We start from the raw sequence: 15,872 nt of genomic DNA on the forward strand, positions 1-15,872 counted from the left end.
GCTGATATTGATATACCTGGCATTTTACTTACCTTCATTTCTGGAGATTTCAATATCAGCAAAAAGACCAACTTTAATGATCTGCCACAAGAGTCCTAACACCAAGTGTGGTCTTCCTTCTTGCAAATCTTGTGATCCAATATTGACAACCGTACAGCCAATGGCAGATGCGGAGTTCAGAGCCAGGTTTAGGTTTTCCTGTTTGGAATACCATTGTTTAACAAATTTATGAGGTTTTAATTCTTGGTAAAGTTGTTCATACTAAATTTTGTAAGTTTCAGAAGTTATAAGAAATAATGCGTTAGTTCCTAGTGGAAAAATGCACTCTGGAGATTTTTTTGTGGACCACCATGTATTTTACAAAAATTTAATGGAAAACATTATTGACACTGTTTAAAGTGGACTCAGCAAAACATTGTGGACCACCTTCTGCAGCTTAGATCATTGAGGAATACTCTAATGAAAACATGTTTTGTAATTCGTAAGTATCACACACACAAATTAAGCAGTAATCCTCAAAATATCAGGGGCTTGTTCCTGTGGAAAAACGTGCTCATATGGAGTTCTGCCTGTGCAGGAAGCTACTGACATCATTGTCATCCCATCTTGGATCTTATACAGGCTGACACAATTATTCAAGCAACCGTTAAACTGCAATTGAACAGACAGCATAAGAAAATAATGGCAATTCAGCATCCTGACACTGTAAGTAAAGTTAGTGATTGTCACAGATGAATCATCAAAAAAACCTAACCAACCAAACCTGGCAGCTCATGTAAGTTAAAATACAACGCAAGAAAATACTAACGCTATCTACAGAGACAACATGAACACATGTAGTATCATCTTTGCTGACACATCCTCTTTAAATAAGTAGAATTTACATGACCCACTTGCAGGATTTAGAACATAGTATGTTTTAACTCTTCACGTTTTAATGTCACAGCCTGAAATGAAGTCTGCCATTTAACCAAGGTTTTTAATCAGGTGGTTTGGTTTTTGTTTTTTCTCATCAGGCTAGTAACTTACGGATCTACTTTCCTCTTCCAGACTTGTTTTCTTACACCAAAACTGCTTCTCTCAAATATTTTCATGAATTCATACACATTTAAAAATAGAACTCCTCATCTTGCATCCAAGCTACTCCCCACTATTTTATATATGTATCATCCTACCTTACAGTATACAGCCATGCAGACACTTTCTGCATTGCTAAAATACAACCTGACCATCCACTCCAAAGCCTAAAGTTATTTCCTCCAGATACTTAGTAAAGCAGAACAAGAATAGCAAATAGGGAACTAAGGAAATCATGAAAAAGACAAGTTATCATGTAAATCATCTAAGAAACAGAAGAATTCAGCAGAGTTTATTAGAAAATACAATTTCGTGCTTTGACATATTTTCATACGTTGGACTTTTTTTTTTTTCTCCACCAGGAGAACTGTCATTAAAACAAAGCTATAGAAAAATACTTCACTTTATCATTTATGGCAAGTTCCTATCTGTGAAGTACTTACAGAAATAGTGAAAGGAGTGAGTTTCTTCTTATTAATAGCCCTTTCATCAATTGTATCTGGTTGTGAGAAGTTGATCATTTTGCTAAGGAAGAAAAGTCAGAGTTTATTCAAACTTCCATTACTCAGAAAATATATTTGATTATAAACTCCTAATACTTTAAACTAGCTGTAAGTATTTCTGAAAAGATTAAAAAAAACATAATAAAGACTACCTCATCCACTAAATCTCTTCTCCCTGTCAAATAAGTGCACATTCATCCAGAACCCCCCCAAAAACACGTATTTAAGAAACCCGAGCAACTGGGTTTTATATTTAAGTGACACAGCATGTCTGCGCTGTCAAAAAAGTACTTGAGAAGATTAAAAAAAGTGTAAGCTAAGGTCACTTAAATAATGTCAAGTGAAAATCTTTGTAATATAAGCAGTATATTTCTGCACTGCATTTACTATAGTATCTTGAATCTACAAGGATCTCAAAGACTAATTCACATCAATACTACTACGCTAATCCTTTGTTACCATGGTGGATTAATAAGTACTATTAGTCTACTCAACTAGAAAGTTACAGCAGACTGAAGTTAAGAGACCTACTATACACTCTCTGTTTTGCCACAGATCTAATTTAGATTTCTGTTCCTCCCATCCTATGATTTACTAACTTTAAAATATCTGAAATAGCAGTTTACTGATTTTTTCAGCTAATGGATATACGAACTGTGGAACTATCTCCTTTATAAACAACCTGCACATATCTGCCATGTATAATTACGTGTTTGAAGTGGAAACCCACTTCCCTAATACATGCACAGAGTCACATAAAAAAATTGCTCAAAACAACATTTCTATGGGAAAACAAGTTTTCCCCATCTTACACATGGGTTGAAATATTTAGGAGTGGAACCTTGATGTTAAAGACTGTTAAAGTTTCCCAGTTCTTGTCACTGTGATCAGCATTTAACCTTTGAGATTAACTTCTTTTCTTTCTCATAGCCCTAAACTCACCAAAGAAGGATGCCATCTGCAAGGGATTTAAAAAGACTGGCATCTGATGGGTTCATAGGTAGGAGGTGCTTACAGTCTGGGTCATCTTGTAGAGCTTTATTTATCCAATTAACAAAAGCAACTTTTTCTTCCTCTGAAAAGAAAAACAGCATTAAAACAAACTATTATTTCCATGAACATGTACTACAAAACATCCAACTTGGGTCAAAAAGGTTCATCCACAGCAAAACCCCTTAGTTTCACATGGGTCAGTTACAGAAATAACCAGACCGGTGGGAAAGAACACAAAAAATAGCAAGTACAGGTTGATCTTTCTCCTACTGCACCCTCTAAATATCTGGTGATTTTCTGAAGGACAACGTAAAAATCATAGTAACATGGAGAAGGTGTCACCATGGCTGACTGTGAATTCAGTTTCTCAGCATTTACAATGAAGAGAGGGAAATCTGATCTGAAATATGCAACATCTCAATCTATACACCCTTGGTTTAAAACGTAGCGTTTTATTTTGCCTTCTATTAGGACTTCAGAGACTGGCAGTATTTTTGAGACTATCATCTGGATCACTTCGAGAAACCTAAAGTTTAATACCTCAGTTTTAAATTCTCTCTTATTTAGTACAGAATTTGTTATTAAGCATCTAAGAATGCTTATTATGATGACAGTCAATCAAGTATCAGTATCCAAATTCCAAGACAGTACAGGTATTATTCACCTCACTTACCTCAAGAAGTATACAAGAGGGGTACCTACAACTGACTCATTACATGTCTTTCATTGTCAGTGGGAAGAAATGTGAAATTTTAGTGCACACTTCATCTCATCATAAACCAGACAGTTGACAGGGCCAGGGCAGATGAATTGCACTATTGGGGTAAGTTTCTCTCCATCAAAAATGAAAGGGAGTTTAAACAATTAGCTCTAATGGTGTTCCCCTACAGGCATCCCTTGAGATAGAATATATCCCCTGCCGTGGAGATTTACCAAGTGCAGCTGGTGATGTAAGGATTATACTGGGAGAGAGAGGTTATCACCACCTTTAGCTAACTGAAGTGAATCTTCCTCACATATAAAATATTAACACACTTCTGCAACCACAGCAAATGCCAGATTCAAGTCAATCAAAATTGACTATCGCTTATTGTAATATGATCCTGGAAGGTGGTTAATATCCTGACTAGGAGCTGCAATGTAATTATGTACAATTACCAACTGAAATGACATGCAGCAAGGGGAGGTAAAAAGAGACAGATCCAATACGAAAGCAACTTCTGAAGTATGAGATAGGCTACGCAAAAGTCGTATGGGAGTGAACAATTCTGTAATGGCACATGCACAGCTGAGGAGTTCCTTCCTTTCAGAAAGGATGGTTTGATTGGGTTTTTTTGTATGTTTGGGTTTTTTTCATTTCATGTCACACTGTGGAAATGAAAACGGGGACTTGTTTTTATCCGAATATAGGTATAAGAGTATGTTAGCATGTAATGAAGCCAAAAAACTTCACTAGCATTTCTAGAAGTATGCCAAAAGGGCCACTTATTCCCTCCATGCCCCACCACATGCTGTCAATGCTTGTTTTCATTTTTCGCTCTCACAAAGATGTCTAACTTACCTCTGAGTGCAGCATGACATTAGCAACTGCACAGCCTACGTATTAATAAATTACCATCCACACTTACCTTTGTCCATCTCCACATGCTTTCTCTGTGTTATTTTGCTTTCAACAGCAACATTTTCCAATTGTTTTTTAATTCATCTGTAGTGCTAATTTAAAGTCTTTCTCCACGCAAAATCTACTCGTGTTTACTTATTTCTTACCTGAATAAGAGTGCTGTGTCCCCTCACTAGATATTGCTGATGTTCCTCCAATTGCTGTAATACCCTGCTTTTTGTTTATTGATTTTCGGAAAGATTTGCTCACATCTTTGCTTTTCAATTCCTGAATTATCTGGAATAATAAAAAAAAAAAAAAAAGAGCATTTTTTCATCGATCATACCTTCAAATAGCTAAGCATTAACTCATGTAATTGCTCTAGAGTCGGTAGTTAATCCGATTGCCTTTCTTTAGTATTTACACTGACTTATTTTCTGGAAAAAAATTAATTGTATGGGTAAAACTAGTTTAAATCCCTTCATCAAACTTGCATACTAGATACCTAATATACTATTTCTTGGTGAATACCTCTAGTGTTACCTTTATTAAGTCATGTTATCTAAAGAAGTAAGCATTCAACAATCTGTGCAATTTTTCTACAGATATTTTGGTAAACTGAAGACAACAGACACATACATTTTCAATAACCATTGACTATTTCTTCTACTTCATCATATGCACTACAGTAAAAGGTTACTATGTGACAGTTATACGTGCCCTTAAGCACGCCGGTATCATTTTTCATCTGCCTGCAATGTACAACACATTGGATATACCGGTATGTCCTAGATTTGCCCAAATACTGTAGAGGTCTCAAAACTGACCATGAAATACAAACAACAGATACATTTTATGACCTGGATGTAAATATTTGCATCTCATCTATGAACTATTTCAAATTCGACTCTTGGAAAGAAAGATCAATAACTAGTTCAACAAGCAGCCTACTGCAATTAGCAGTACTCTAAATCCAAAGCTAAAATTAATCATCCCCAAACACACATACAAACCAACAGCCTGAAAAGTTTTTGTTTCTCTTAAATAAAGCACACTAGCAAGTGATCCACATTAAAAAAAGTCTAAACCTTTCGTATTTGTTCACTAGAAGTGAAAAACTGTACCTTACTCCCAGTAAAAAGCCTTTAGTATAGAGATTAAGCATAGCAGTGCAAGCAATAGTTTATCACTAAGAGAATTTACAGGCTGGTATCTAGTTATCTACTCCTTTGTTAGGGCAAAGGCTGACACAACAGTTTCTAAAATATGTAGTCCATCCCCTCATCTTCGAGGTAATAAGAAGTAAGACTGACAGAAACTACTCTGCTCTCACATGCTACCCAAATGAGATCTACTTAAATGGGAGAGTGAAAAATCAAGACTGGAAAATAATTCTATAGGATATTTTAAATTGTCACAGAAAGCTTTCCCATTCTCAAAACAGTTATTTGTAACAACACCAGTACTTAGTTGTACCACTTAATTCACTTTTCTATCCTAGCTATCAACAGATACCGGACAGTAGAGAAACATCCAAAGGGAATGTCTTACAGAGACAAATTCTTCAAAGTTGATTCTCCCGTCCTTGTTGCTGTCTGTCACTGCAATGATTTTTTCTACTATCTCCCGGACTTTGTAACCAGGCAAGGGTAGACTTGCTTCTTTAAACAGGTCTTGAAGCTCATAGTCACTGACATACCCACTGTTGTCGATATCTGTAAAATGAAGGCACAAAATGTTTTTATACTATGTAAAAAACTAAGTACAGTAGCTGTTAAGAATAAATGAAACATGAGAAATACAGTTCTAGGAGACAAGTATTTCTTCTTCTGACATAGGTAAGTAAGCATGAAGGAATACTTGTGGATTAGAGGCACCGGCACAACTGCCTAGGATCTGTGCCATCTTGTTATATATTTTCTCATGAACTACCTTATAATCCCAAAGCACAGCTATAAACAAGATTACAAATTTGTAAATAGCAAACTTCAAGCTTTTTTTAAGACTCCCAACAAAATTCGCCAGTGAAGGGGAGATCAATTATTACAGTCTTAATGTTGATGTTATACCATTTGCAATCAGTAAACTCAAATCTGATGCAAGTTATTATAAGAGCACACTTACACAAGACAACCTACTCACACAAGAACTCTGCCTGAATCTGCATTTTGTTTCTAATCCTAATATCTGAAACACATTTTCTGTTCTTCAAAACTTTTGATGTGGTTAGGCTTCCCTGCGAAGAATAAATCTGGGATGATCTATATCTGTTTATTAAAGGTGACCTTCCTTAATCTATTAACTAGCTCTGTTGGGAGCAATTTGTACTGCCACCTTTGCTTACACTTGGCTCCCAAGGTCACATGTCAAGAATGTCCACGTACAGCAAAGTACCAAAGCACTTTTTTTCAAAAAGAGAATGGTATAGATCCACAATCGTGGAAAGAATGGCTGTCTCACATAAAAATAAATTTTAAAAATCATATAATTTGTGTTACACATGATTAATAATGCAGCAGCGTAGAAGAAATCATAAAAATATCCTTTGTACTTCCACCTTAGGCCAATCTGCATCCAGAAAGCTGTCTTGAGTTATTGTCTTAGCACAATAAAGCATCCTTTTACAAACGTATGGTATGTTTTTATCCAGTGTGACGCATAAATGAATCAAACGCATTAACTGTTCCTGATTTTTTTTATATCTATGCATACTTCCATACGTATGTATACACATCTATACAAGCAGAATTTGCAAATGTCCATTAAAATAGCCTTACCTGTACCTATAGTGCAATGTCTATGCAATGGAGAGAACTACTTCTAAAAGCAGAAAAGCTGTAGCCCATACACAATATAGATGAAACTCAAGTACAAGAAATCATATCCAGCATAACTAATGGTGGATATAACGCCCATTTAACACTAGTACTTTCAGTTTGACAACAATCTTCAGTCTCATAATCATATTAAAAGTTCTTGAAAAAATATGAATTTTTCCAGTTCTACAAATGATGCATCTAAGATAAGTAATTTAAGAGAACATCAGAAGTAACACAAGTCAGAAACAGAAGCAAGATGCTGTGGCCACTTTACTGACTTGTCAAGGTGCTCCCATTTTGTTTCGTTTACTAGTCAAAAGACCTCTCCTCACATTGCCTCTAGTATCAGAACTCAGCCAGTAACACCAGACTGGATGAATATGCATCGCATCACAGAAGAGCACGCAGAGAAACATACTTTCATCTCTAGCCATAATTAATTGCTGTACAGTAATTTCCCTGTAATCCATACTACTATGTAGCTTCTGTACAGCTTCGTAAGAAGGCTACGTTTACGACTGACAAAAGGTTAAACACGCCTGTTAAAAATACATTTTTTTTGTGGTTTTGATCTTACTAACAATCCACAAATCACTACACAGACAAACTTTATGTCTGTGTATGTATTAATCTATCCACTGTCTGGCTTGCAGACATGTAAGAACACACATAACAGGAGCAGAGGACATGCTCAGAAGCTCACTCAGATTACCAGCTCTTTTATTTCTCTAGGTTCATCTTTCACTGAGGGTAAGGTTCCATGATGACAAGCAGAGAGTAAATACACGCCTTTTCTCTCAGTTTACCAATATAGCTGCAAGCAATTTTTGCATACAGATATGGGAAATGTAAAAATGAAAAAAGAAAAAAGCTAATCATGCTTAATTTTTATGTTTTAGAGAAAGTATAATACAACAAGGAAGAAAATGCTTTTCAGTGAGTGGGAGCAGTAGAGGATTCTTAGAGCAGAAATGTGAAAACATGCAGGAAGGAAGGAGAGAAAAAGGAGGAACGCAGATGATGAAACCCAAATGAACAGAAATGCTGTCAGATAATACCAGTGAGTATCCTAACACCTCCCAGTAGCTTGATACATGTATACCGTGCTCTAGTTCTCCGGTCTGTCTTTCCAGCTCTTGCAGGCTATAGACTTCTTAAGCTACAGACTATGTCGGGATGACTGTTTAATAGCAACTCATGAACTACCACCTTCCATGGATGTTTCTTATTCCTTTAGCATATCTACTCATTTTGGTCTCAACAAGCATCCCAAGTCAACAGGTTCATAGTTTTATTATTTGTCATTTAGAAAAGTTACTTGTTATTTTATTTTAGGCTTTCCGACTCTCTACTGGGCATCACATGATATTTGTATTGACAGAAACAGAGCATTTCCCTCTTCACCTTTTCTGTACTACTCAGTCTTAAAGATCTCTGACATACAGCTTCCCAGTAGTCTCTTTACCAAGCTAGAGACTCCCAATATTTAAAACTTCTTGGCTATAGACCCTGTTCCCACATTATGATTACAAATATGTTCATTTGATTTGCTGAGCTGCAGTTACGAATCACCCCCTCAGAACTGCAGCAAATAAGAAAGCAGATGTGACCTTTAACATCCACAACAGTATTGCAATCTGGAAATAGAGGTTAGTTGCTATATAATTTCTCACTCTTTCTGTTCACACTCTGATTATTCTGCAAACATCCCGTCAAGCACACAAAACTATACAGTTAATTATTAACATCTGCTAGTTACAGAAGCAAGACCAAAAAAATTCTCCAAGTTTAGCTTACTTAAAATGTAAAATCTGATCCAATAAACAAGAGGAGAAATTACTGGTTCACCAAAGCATGCAAGTAAAACAAAAACAAAGTATCAGTAATCGTAACATGAAAATATATTTAACAAATGAAGTTTAATCATTTTTTTTTCAGATTTAAGGAGTTCAAAACACTGAATTACAGTGGCAGAAATAATGCAACTGTCCAGCAAGAAAATTTATCTTGCTGATCAATCTAAATTCAACATCAATGCTGATGTTGAAAGAAATGTATAAATACACATACTTTCAGTGAAAATAAGGGGGTTTATATAAACATTCTCATTTTCTTAGATATTACTGGCAACATAGAAGGAAAACACAGCTTTGTCAAAAAGTGATTCATAAATATCTATTCCACAAATCCTACATGGTTTTGCGACATGAATGGTATCCTTATTATTTTCTTATTTAACACATACCTATTTTACTGAATGCTTCTCTTAGTTCTTCAAGCTCTTCACGAGATATAGTAGTTATGTTGTTTTCCATCTTTGGATAGCAAGAAGTGTCCTCAGTTGCTTATACCTAGTTACAACAAACAGGAGCTATATAAGGCTTTCATTCCAAGCACATACTAATACAAGTTACTGATCTTTTCAATGCAAGGTACCAGACCTGAATGACATTTCCAGGCCTGGCACACTCAAACACACACAAACAACACTCTAAAAGTACATCAAACACCTAGCAATTCTTTTCACTCTAACAGTGACTGAGAATTCACAATAGCAGCACCTGATTTCATACACTTGATGTTTTCATTTGCATAGAATATGCACTGACCGACAAACTACCTCAGCTGCTTGAGTGGTTTTCCAACATTAAAATCACCGCCTTACATTTCCACAATTTTTAGAAGCATTAATTTTTAAGTGCAATGTGGTATCAGTGCTGATTAGTGGTCAGTGCTAGGATCTAGCCCTGCAAAGCAGTGAGCACTCCAACACTTGCACAGGAGTAAACCTCAGTGGGACACTTCCAAGCACCAGCTTACAGACAGTGGGTGAATGCTGACTGGCCTTTCCACAGCTGTTGCAGAAGTTACCACCTCCCGACCTTTACTCCACTCTTTGGACAAGCCTGTTTTCTCCTGACACTGTCAAAGAGCTGAATAAAGGCTTTTACTGAGCACAGAGATTGGAATCTCAATGTGAATCCGCTTGCTTTACCCAACACCATAAAAAAAAAGCAAAACAAAACAGAAGACACCTTCACAAGGGTTTGATAAACCTGCAGGAGAGATCCTTGCAGATTTCCTCTCATCTAAGTTTTACTACAACAGGATGATTCAGGCCCTTGTTAGTAAGTGCAAGTTGTTAATAGTCACACACAATTATATTTGTACACAAGCTTGTATTTGCATTTGCCGTTTCCCACATCCCACTGGTGCACACGCAGTACACGTACGGCAGCACCCGCCTGCCCGTGCTAGAGCTCCAAGCAGCACTTGGCTGTAGAGAGCAAGACCTGCTCCAGGTGGTACTGTGCCTACCATAAAGGAAAAGTTTTGTCTTTGCTTTTAGTTTAGGAGCCAAAAAGTGGCAAAAATCTACCTTAGTATTTTCATCAAAGTTGTCCCAGAGTTGGGTATGTTTTCCCTTCTGATTTAGTGTTTTTGCTTTAGAGCATGAAAAATATTCTTACAATGGCCAGATTATTTACTCATAAATAATTGCATTCAGATCTGCTATATGCAGTTGCTTCTCCCCTAAAAATCATGCATATCAACAGAACTGAACTGTTGCCCACTGGATGAGACACTGGATGGGGAAACCTGAATTCAGCAACTGTTTTTTCCATGGACCTGCTGGATGCCCTTGGGCAAGGCTGTACCTTTGTTTCCACCTTTGTACGTCCTGACTAACCAAGTTACAAACTTTCCTGGTGCCTCATAACTAGATGGTTGTACAGTGCCTGCAACAACAGGATCCCTCCAAGGTCTGCTGTAAGACACTAATAACGGGATGACGTTTTGATTTGGAATAAAGGAGATCAAACATCAGTCTGAACTTTTTTAGGAAATTATTTTTTCCCCATTCTAGTTGTGTTTGTTTTCTTTCAATCCCTGATAATCTGACAATGAGGAAAAACCACAAAGCAAGCAATCTCACAGGTCACCAGCACATGAGAGAAGAGGCAGCACGGCACTACATCAGCTGCAGTTTGCTTGGGGATCACGCCAAGAAGTCAGACAGATTTCCTAGAGGTTTATGAAGGAGTGCTGCAATACCACTGATTAAAGTTATACCTACTTTTCTGTGAAAACTGTTTTAATGCAAAATAAATTACCCGTGGTCAGCCACAGACAGGTATAACATTGCCTCACTACATTAACCACTGAAGTGTCTCCTGATTTCAGAATTGTATGCTGTGACATCACTGCTGGGGATTATTTCTCCAAGAAAGGTATCACACGTCTGCATTAGTGATGTCAAAGCCTGACATATTCTGCAAATGTGTACAATACTTGTTCATCACAAACTGGCTCTCCCTGCCTACCTATGAAAGGAGACCGAAGTAGTACAGCACAACCTGTTGGTTTGCATGGCATTCACAGGTTGCCCCTCCTTGCTTGGAGACTGAAGAGCAGAGGGTCAGCCTTTCTTCCTTCTATAGCTACCTCCAGTTACACAGAAAGTAGGGATTCCCACTGTACCCAATGCCTAAAGCTGTCAGCACTCTTACATCCTCATATTTACACAGTATCTTTCAGGAAAAAAAGGAGACATGATACAACTTGTCATAAAATTCCATAACAAAGAAAAAAATACATTTGGGTTAAAATAGATTTGCAATTATTAAAACGTTAAGAAACATAGTTAATCAACATATTTGTATACCATGTTGGAAAGCATGTCGCTGGATGGAAATTCAGGTAGCCAGAAATTAGAACCTGATCAGGATACTGCAACTGACAGTTTTACTCAAATTACCAATTCAAAGCTACGCATTATGGCATTCCTCCTCATACTATTTTGCCTTTTGTTGAACCCAGAATGCTACACTTATTTATATTCCTATTCCATACAAGTAAGAGTTAATAAATGAAAAAGCTTTTTAGAGATCTTTCTTAACTGTAACTATGCACATGTTTAGATTGTTAGGCAGTTTTCAATAGGATGATTTTGATTCCCTCAACAGCATTTCCATAAAAGCAGAATAAGTTTTACCCTTGATTTTCCAATACAAGAGGCAATGTGACAATCTTCTAGCTGCTGTTTTTACTGCTGGTAAGAGAACTCTGTATGGGAGAAAAATAAACTATCCTATACTATGAAGTACTCACTAAGAATTCTTGATCTGTTTGTAATGAAAAAATAGTCTGTAGGAAGTGCTGGAAAGGTGTCTGGAGCAAAGAAAGAAATGATGAATGAGGTATCCTAATGTAGCTAAACCTGTACGCACCATGACATGAGCAATGCTCATGAGTTAGCAATGAGTAGCTCCCAACCTTTATCCAAGTATTTTTTTAAATAAGCAAAACAACTATTTGTTGAAAATAATATAAAAATACCATGACTTTGTTTTAACTAACAAGTTTTTTTCAGTTTTAATTTTTCTCTTGTTTTTTATTAATTCTTTAGGGTTTATGTTTTTAAGTTTGTGCTTATCTAAAACCATCAGAGGGAGGTATTTCCTCCAAAAAATGACTTGAAAATTAAGATTCTCATGTAAAACTTCAACCAAAGGTTGGGGTTTTAAGGAAAACAACTAACATGAGAGGTGGTGAAGCCTTCTGAGGTAGCAACTGTAATTGCCAAACTATTCAAGAAAATAGAAGAAAATTTTTGTCACAAGAATATGCGACTACTGTCTCAAAGTAGCAAACTAAAAACTTTGATTTGGGCTCTATCAGCAGAATAAGCATTTATTTGCCTACGCTCACACTGCTGTGTAAGAGAGAAAAAACAAGTTGTGTACTACGTGACCAATTCTCATCTCAGCAAATACGATTTCTGCTTCTTTTACGGTAGTAGTTTACTTTTCTTCCATGACACTATATAAAAAGAGTTCTTAAACAACAGTGGGTTATTTTAACAAGATCTTGTCTACTTCACTTGGGTTAGTATTTTCCATCTTTTCACTGGGACTGTTCTGTGGGTCACACAGGATATGGCTTTGAGTGTGGGTGGCAAGATAAGTCTTTTTCCTTCATGTCACTCAATCTTATTTAAGTACTAAAATCCTACTTATCCATTTTGCTAAGCTTACTAGCAGCATGTACCAGTCTTCATACTCAAAAGGAAAAAAGCCAACATTTAAAATACGTAGTCAGATAAAATTACACACAGACATTTCTGGAAGTGCAAGTACCTTGATTTGAAACCTGATGTGGCAATTAAAAATAAATTGATTAACCAATGTGGAAAATATTTTTTGGGAAAAAAACCACATTTAAACACACGTTACTAAGGAAATTTAAAAGGAGCCTGAAGCTGCAAAATCCCTGAAGACAGTACTCCGAAATACAGAGACAGCACATCAAAGCATGACTGAGATATTTAGCCATGCAGGTGCAAGAGACAACACCCACTTCTGTCATACTGTTAATTTTTTAACTATTTACCATTACCATGAGTCAGATTTTATCAAAAACAATTTCTGCTTCACTCCTCCCTTTTTATGATTCATAATTTACATTTTCCATCATATTCTATTTCGGAAAACAGCAATCTTTGACTTCCAAAGATGTTGATTATTTCAGCAACACAGTAGAAACATCTGTTCCTGAATGAAGCAGATAAATAAAGCTAATACCTCTGTTCTAAAGCAACAGTCTTAAATACCCTATTATATAATTACAGGGTAAATTAGCTGGTCATTTAAACAGCAGAAGTGCTGCAATCATGGTTCTGGCATTCAAGAGAGATCCAGTCTGAGCAGAGACAACGCCTGAGCTAGATATTTCAGACAATTTCAATATAGAAACAGGAACCTTTTACCTAAGCTAATAAATACCTTGCACATGCAGGTTTGCCACCCAAGATGACTCAGTCAACAGGCAATTCTGACAAGACTTAACACTAAGCCTCCCAAGGTACACATCTATTTGAACTATGACTACCTGCTGAAAGATACATTCATTTACAGAGAACACATTGCTCTGTACCCTGGTAGTATTCATATGACACTTATATTTTCTGTAGTCTATGCTTACATTAAACCACCTCCTGCTGCCCCAGGACAGGGTAGGTACAAACACTGGGTTTATGCCGAGATAGTGCCCTTGGATCCTCTTTTCAGTCCTTGCCAATATGCTTAACATGAACTGACAATATTTATCTATTCCTAGCCTGCCTTCTATGCCTGGGAGGCTTTTTTTGTCTAAAGACAATTCACTGGAGTCTCCTGGAAATGTTCCACATCCAACATTAATACAATTACAAAGTATTGTTGATACCATCATGGTATTCCTTTGCCTGTGGAGGAATATCTGTGTCTGAGCAACCCCCGTGAGTAGATCAAGTAGGCCAAACTGCAGTGCCTGCCACTTTTTTGACCTGTTATCAAAGCTGTTAGAAAAAAACAGAGCAGTTAATTAGCAATCAGGCCCCATCACTACAGGCAATTGGCAATTTCTTCTGCAGCTCTTCATTTCAAATTCTATTTGCCTTGTTTCCATGAGCAGCTGCTTCTGCAATAACAATGGATATTACAAATGCTGACTCAAGAGCTTATTTTCTTTTGTTGCTTTTTGTGTGACACACCTCCTCTGTCCCTGGTGCAAATACCACTCTATTGCTGCATCATCCTTAAATCTGTTGATTCTAATGACTAACAAAGCTAGCATAATTTGCAAATAAAATCTGTGCTTTATGTCAATAACCAGCTAGTTACTAATATGTACAACTGTATCTACAATTACAGAACACAAAAGTAATGCTTCTCTTACTGGATTTTAACTCAAACAGCTATAGATTTTGATGCGAAAACACCCCACAAACCCCATAGTTAACATGTAGCATTTCTGTGCCAGTTTATCTGGGTTTCTTTAAGCCAACGTGGTGGGAAGGGGGTAGTTTTCATGCACTGCTAGTCTCTTAAACTCTCACCAGACCAATTTTATCCCATCTCGGCAAGAAAAAAATTGCATTATAAGGTATAAGACATGCAAGAGGAACATTAAAATAAGGATATCCATCAGATGTTCCCTTCAGTAAGCAGAAAAGAGAAAATGCTGCTGTATTTTAACTGAGAAAATGCTAATTAAACATTGGTGAAAAGACTTACATATAACAAAAATTTGAGCAATGGGATTAACTGCCATTGATATACAGAACATTAGCTTTATATAAATACACACAGAGAGTGCACAGAGGTTTCTGATCTCTTTTGAAGATAAAGCTGCCCAAGATTTTGTTTGTTCTGTTTTTTGGTTTGTTCCTCGCCCCCCCCCAGCTTACACTGAAAGATCATTTTACTATTTACGCCAAGATTAATCTGGACCCCCAAATACAAAGATGATTACGGGCCAACTAAATCAATCCTTTAGCAATATGAAAGGACAAATGATTTTAGGTGTTTTGCTGATGGTCTGTAATGAAACAGCAGGGGACATCAACTTTTTTTTTAACCTTACTGGAGAGTACCTATTGATCATACTGTTTTTAATGACAAAATGAACGATCAATAGGGTTCAGTGACTTTATAATTTTTGTATTATTATTGTTTACACTGGTATAAGATATGGAAGGATGGCTTCTTTTTCCCATATCAGTGAAAAAGCTGCAGGAGACATTAATAGGAGAGAAATACATTTCACGTTATCCAAAGAGAAATAAGTCTTTATTGCAGAATACAGTCATAGAATACCAGGTTGGCAGGGACCTCATTAGGATCACGTAATCCAACCTTTCTTGGCAAAAGCACAGCCCACACAAGATGGCCCAGCACCCTGTTCAGCCAAATCTTAAAGTGTCTAATGCTGGGGAATCCACCACTTCCCTAGGAAAATTAATTCCATGGCTGATGGTTCTCATCATGAACAATTTTCCCGGTGTCCAACTGGAATCTCCCCACAAGTAACTTGTACCCCTTAGCCCTTGTCTTTTCC

At 36.8% G+C, this 15,872-nt stretch overlaps 1 protein-coding gene across 8 annotated transcripts in view; it reads right to left on the reverse strand.

The window, feature by feature from the left end:
- PLS1 (plastin 1) overlaps positions 1-15,872 on the reverse strand; it is a 48,350-nt gene that overhangs the window by 15,217 nt on the left and 17,261 nt on the right. For 4 of the 8 annotated variants that reach the window (XM_080409585.1, XM_080409591.1, XM_080409584.1 and 1 more), the window contains exons 2-8: positions 12,105-12,164; positions 9,238-9,343; positions 5,725-5,888; positions 4,341-4,470; positions 2,523-2,655; positions 1,521-1,602; positions 33-198 (exon numbers count right to left, since the gene is read on the reverse strand). In XM_080409585.1, the coding sequence (XP_080265711.1) occupies positions 33-198; positions 1,521-1,602; positions 2,523-2,655; positions 4,341-4,470; positions 5,725-5,888; positions 9,238-9,307 (745 nt within the window). In that variant the 5' untranslated portion in view covers positions 9,308-9,343; positions 12,105-12,164. The remainder of the gene's footprint in view (positions 1-32; positions 199-1,520; positions 1,603-2,522; positions 2,656-4,340; positions 4,471-5,724; positions 5,889-9,237; positions 9,344-12,104; positions 12,165-15,872) is intronic. The other 4 variants (XM_080409589.1, XM_080409590.1, XM_080409587.1 and 1 more) reach the window with 1 other exon arrangement.

This window comes from Falco punctatus (genome assembly GCF_963210335.1).
Source record: "Falco punctatus genome assembly, chromosome: 13".
In the NCBI taxonomy this organism is placed as follows: domain Eukaryota; kingdom Metazoa; phylum Chordata; class Aves; order Falconiformes; family Falconidae; genus Falco; species Falco punctatus.